We start from the raw sequence: 4068 nt of genomic DNA, 5'->3' as shown, positions 1-4068 counted from the left end.
AATTCCTATCAAGGGCCTAGCACAGTGCTTGGCACAGGGTAAAGTGCTCCATCAATGTTAATTATGTTTTCATAATTAATATTAATCAAAAATAGGCCTAGCTACTTGTGCTTGGATGGCTAGCTTCTTCTCGTCTTGATATTCTCATGAGAAAAGTCACCTCCTCCGAGAGGCCCTCCTGGCTATTCTATCTAAGGTGGAATCCTTTTCCAAATATCTCCTGTCCCCATTGCCCCCATCTTGTTTATGAGCTCAGAGACCTTGTCACCATCTGCAATTCTTTTGATTATTTATTCGGTAAATGCATGTCTGTCCCCAGTGGAGTATAAATGCCATGAACCAGAACTCCCAGTGGCTGGCAGAGATTCTGTATTCTCTCTACATTTGTTTAAAAAAAAGATGACCAAAAATGTCCAAGAAAACATTATGATCAAAGGAGGCCACTTAACATAGAAGGCTTGGGCAGAGGTGGCCATTTCTTTTGATATAATCTTGTCCATCTTTAAATAAAAGTCAATGTGGGCAGGAATCTTGCACAATTCTAGGCCTCATTAGGCTTTATGGGGAGTGTTTTAGTGGTTTATGATTCTTATATTATTATTTAATCTCTAAAAGGTCAGTGCATAGATATTTGTAATAATTGGCCTACACACCTTTATAAAGTGTGGTGCAAATGGTTACCTTTACAAAACTATGTCATTTAGCATTTGAATAGATATAAATAAAATTCAGCTAAAAATGTTGAAACAAATGGCTTCTCGTGATCAAAGATTCAGATGAATTTCTTCATAATTTCTTGACTTTCTGAAGATCCTAGAATTTAGATCATAAAGTAGCCCCATAAAAGTTAGGTTTGGTGCCAGGTCAAAGGGCAAATGGAAATGAAAATGCTTTAGAGGGAAGGGATGGGGGCTAAAGAACGGAGGGGACCCGCAGACACGTCCGAGCGACGGGAGGGGGGCCCACGGCAGAGCTCTGAGCTGGTGGGAGGCAGGTGTGTGTCCAATGCCACTCCGCCACGTACCTGCCCACCCCATCGTCACCACTGGATCCCCGCAGAGTCCCCTCGGAGTCGCAGGTCTGGGACTCCAGACAGCCGGCCCCTGGGAAGAACATCAGGAGACCCTTCTTTTTCTGTGTCTTCCAGAACAGTGTAGTGTCGTGATCAAGCAGTGGGCTTTGGCTCCCTGAGTCTGACGGCCGTTTTCCCAGCTTCTTGGCCATGTCTCCTGTGGCAAGTTACTTCGGCCCCTCTAGGCCCCCGCTTACTCACTGGTAAATGGCGGTCATAGCTGAACCTGTCTCAGTGGGGGGCAATTAGCATGTAGCAGGTGTGGATGACTGGCTTTTATTACCTCCTTCTAGAAGTTCTCCCTAAGTCTCTGCCGATTTTGACTAGCAAGGGGGTTGGGGGTGAGGATGGGGTATCATCTTCTTGGGGTGACTGCTGTGGCCTGGGAATTTGTTTTCTGATTCTGATGGATATGCGGCTACTGCTGTGGCACTTCTTATGTGGATTATTCAGAGAAGGTTCCAGAATTTCCATGTAGAAGGGCAGGATAGGTGGCCATCTTGAAAGGGGGACTATGGGACTGGTGTTGGATCTGTTTTCTGTTAGCATGGACTTTCCTTGGATGGGTGTTTGTATGGTGGGCTGGTCTTGTGGTTACGCTTGATAACTGGTCCCAGGTTTTCGTTAGTTGTGTTTGTTGGAGTACTTGGGGATTATGGGAATTTGTGGGCTGTTCTTCTGGCTATATTTGCATAGCAAGCACTTATGTAGATTGTATGTTAATTTGGGAGAGGTTTTGAGGGTTGTTTTTTAACTGATTCTGCATAGCAAGCCCTCAGTGTTTGTGGACTTAATTTTACATAGGAAGCTTCGGGAAGGTTCATGGAGAATGGTGTGTTTGGCACTTTTTCTGCTCTCATTGGGGTTCGTTTTGCTCGTCTCTGACAAATTCTGCTTGACGTTTAATTTGGCTGGGATTAATTTGACCTAGAAAACAGAAGTGGACTTCTGGGCTCAACCATGGAATCGACTTGGTTATCATCCCACCGGGCCAGTTTCCGAGGGTGCCGTGCTTGGTGCTGGGGACAGGTTGGTGTCTTCCACTCATCTGTGAAGCTACACCGTGGGTGAGCACAGCTTAAGGGATGACAGTGGGGATGAAGGACCAGGGAACCCAAGTGGACCTCCGGTGCAGCAGCCCCTCATTGCTCTACGGGTGGCATGTGCATGACCCCAGCCCCCACGCCCCCACGCCCCCCAGCCGTGGCGCTTTGCCTTTCATTTTATTGTGACTGAGGTTCCACGTTACACCTGGTGTCAGTTACCGTATCTTTAAATTGCATGTTCGTGTGCTTTGCCCAGTTTTGTGATGGGCTCGCTTTATATTCTTAGCGCTTTGCTTAATGCTTAATTAGGGAAAATGAACCCTTCTTTACGCAGATCTTTACGCAGCCCCCACCCCCAGCCGTGTTTTGTACGCGAGGTGTTTTCGCATGGTGCTCCCACCCCGCCCTCCCCCCTCGTGGCTCTGGGTCTGAGTTCCTGCTTAAAGCCACCTCTTAGGAACCAAGATTTTAATTGTAAAAAGTCATTTTTAAAGGACTTTTTGTAATCAAACACGTGACTGTCCCACATTTAACTTATTTGTGTATGGGACGAGGTGGAGATCCCACTTAAACTCCCCCTAGGTGGCCAGCCAGGTGTTTCACGAGCTTTCCTGTCTCTCGTCCCACCTCCCCCAGCTTTCGTGAGGCATAACCGACAAAACCATGAGGTACTTAAAGTGTAGTGTGATTTGCCGGACACGTCCATTGTGCCCTACAGCTTGAACGACAAACCCCTTTCTCTGATTTTAACCACTGCATTTCTAGATTCCCCCCACATAATTGAGTCCCTATCTCAAAGCTGGACATGGAGCAAAAAACCTACCACCTGTTTTGGGGAGACTCTGGGTAAACAGACACTCTGTGGTGGTCTGTTGGGCAGCTCTTTGGACTGGGTGGGAAGGTCAAAGGTACAGAACTCCCTGACGGAGTCTAGTGGTTTCCCGTGGGGCCGGGCCTGGGAGGACTGGGTGGACTTTCTGTAGCATCTGCAAATTGTTTTCCAAACCCCCAGGAAACACAGCTTCGCACCTGTGTGTGGATGCAGGCGACACCCTGAGTGACAGGTGTTCGCTCGGAACCGCAAGGAACCCACAAGGCCACGTCTTTTGCTCACATTTAATTTTTATTGATTTTTTTTAATGCTGCACAAGACAATATTTATTTAATTCTGTCGGCTGCTGTTATTTCATTTACTTAAAGAGAGAGGGAACTTTTGTGGCCTTTTTATTTTCTTTCTGTAGGCCGCCTTAAGCTTTCTAAATTTGGAATATTTAAGCAAGCTGCAGGGGAGAAGGGGGTTTCGCAAAATCACGGGGGGAAGGAAAGGGTGCTTTTGTTAGCCACGCCCTATGGTGGGTGACTAACCGCGTGTACAGTTACATTTCACTTTGAATAAATTGTGCTTAAGGCTTTAATTAAATCTGGGTTCCCTTCTTACAGCAGCTCGTACTGGCGGAGGTGCATGCGCTGGATGATGTCACGGCAGTCGTTGAAGACGCGGCGGATGTTCTCGGTGTCCACGGCGCAGGTGAAGTGGGGGTAGCAGTAGTGGCGCCCGTCCCCGCTGGCAGTGCTGATTCTCTGCGGCGGGACAGAAGAGGACGCGACGCGCTCAGCAGCAGCTCCAGAACCCTCCCGAACCCTCCAGAACCCTCCCCGCGCGCGGCGGACGGGGCCACCTACTGAGGCCCCACGACCGGCTGGCGACAGGCCGGTTCCAGCGAAACCACGGGAAGGGCCCGCGGGCTGGAACTCCCACCGGCTGCCAGCGCAGGGGACGGCGGGGCTGGACGGTTTCATCCCGGGGAGAGCAATGCAGAGAAGAGCGACCTGGGAACTCACCAGGAACTCGTCGCGGATGAAGTACTTGGCCCGGGTCACGCGCGGGTCCTCTCCGGGCTCGGGAGTAGCTGGAAGAAGAGATTGGGTCCCTTAGAGTAACTGAGGGGC

The 4068-nt window shown here is 49.3% G+C and overlaps 1 protein-coding gene across 1 annotated transcript in view; it reads right to left on the bottom strand.

The window, feature by feature from the left end:
• Positions 1 to 3222: 3222 nt before the first annotated feature.
• Positions 3223 to 4068, bottom strand: part of LOC105296093 (guanine nucleotide-binding protein G(s) subunit alpha isoforms XLas-like) — a 53148-nt gene continuing 52302 nt past the window's right edge. Inside the window, exons 6-7 of the mRNA XM_023534097.1 lie at positions 3961 to 4049; positions 3223 to 3699 (exon numbers count right to left, since the gene is read on the bottom strand). Coding sequence (XP_023389865.1) covers positions 3553 to 3699; positions 3961 to 4049 — 236 coding nt within the window. The 3' untranslated portion in view covers positions 3223 to 3552. The remainder of the gene's footprint in view (positions 3700 to 3960; positions 4050 to 4068) is intronic.

This window comes from Pteropus vampyrus, unplaced genomic scaffold, assembly GCF_000151845.1.
Source record: "Pteropus vampyrus isolate Shadow unplaced genomic scaffold, Pvam_2.0 Scaffold118, whole genome shotgun sequence".
Taxonomy (NCBI): Eukaryota; Metazoa; Chordata; class Mammalia; order Chiroptera; family Pteropodidae; genus Pteropus; species Pteropus vampyrus.
This window is presented reverse-complemented; position numbering and strand designations above follow the sequence as displayed.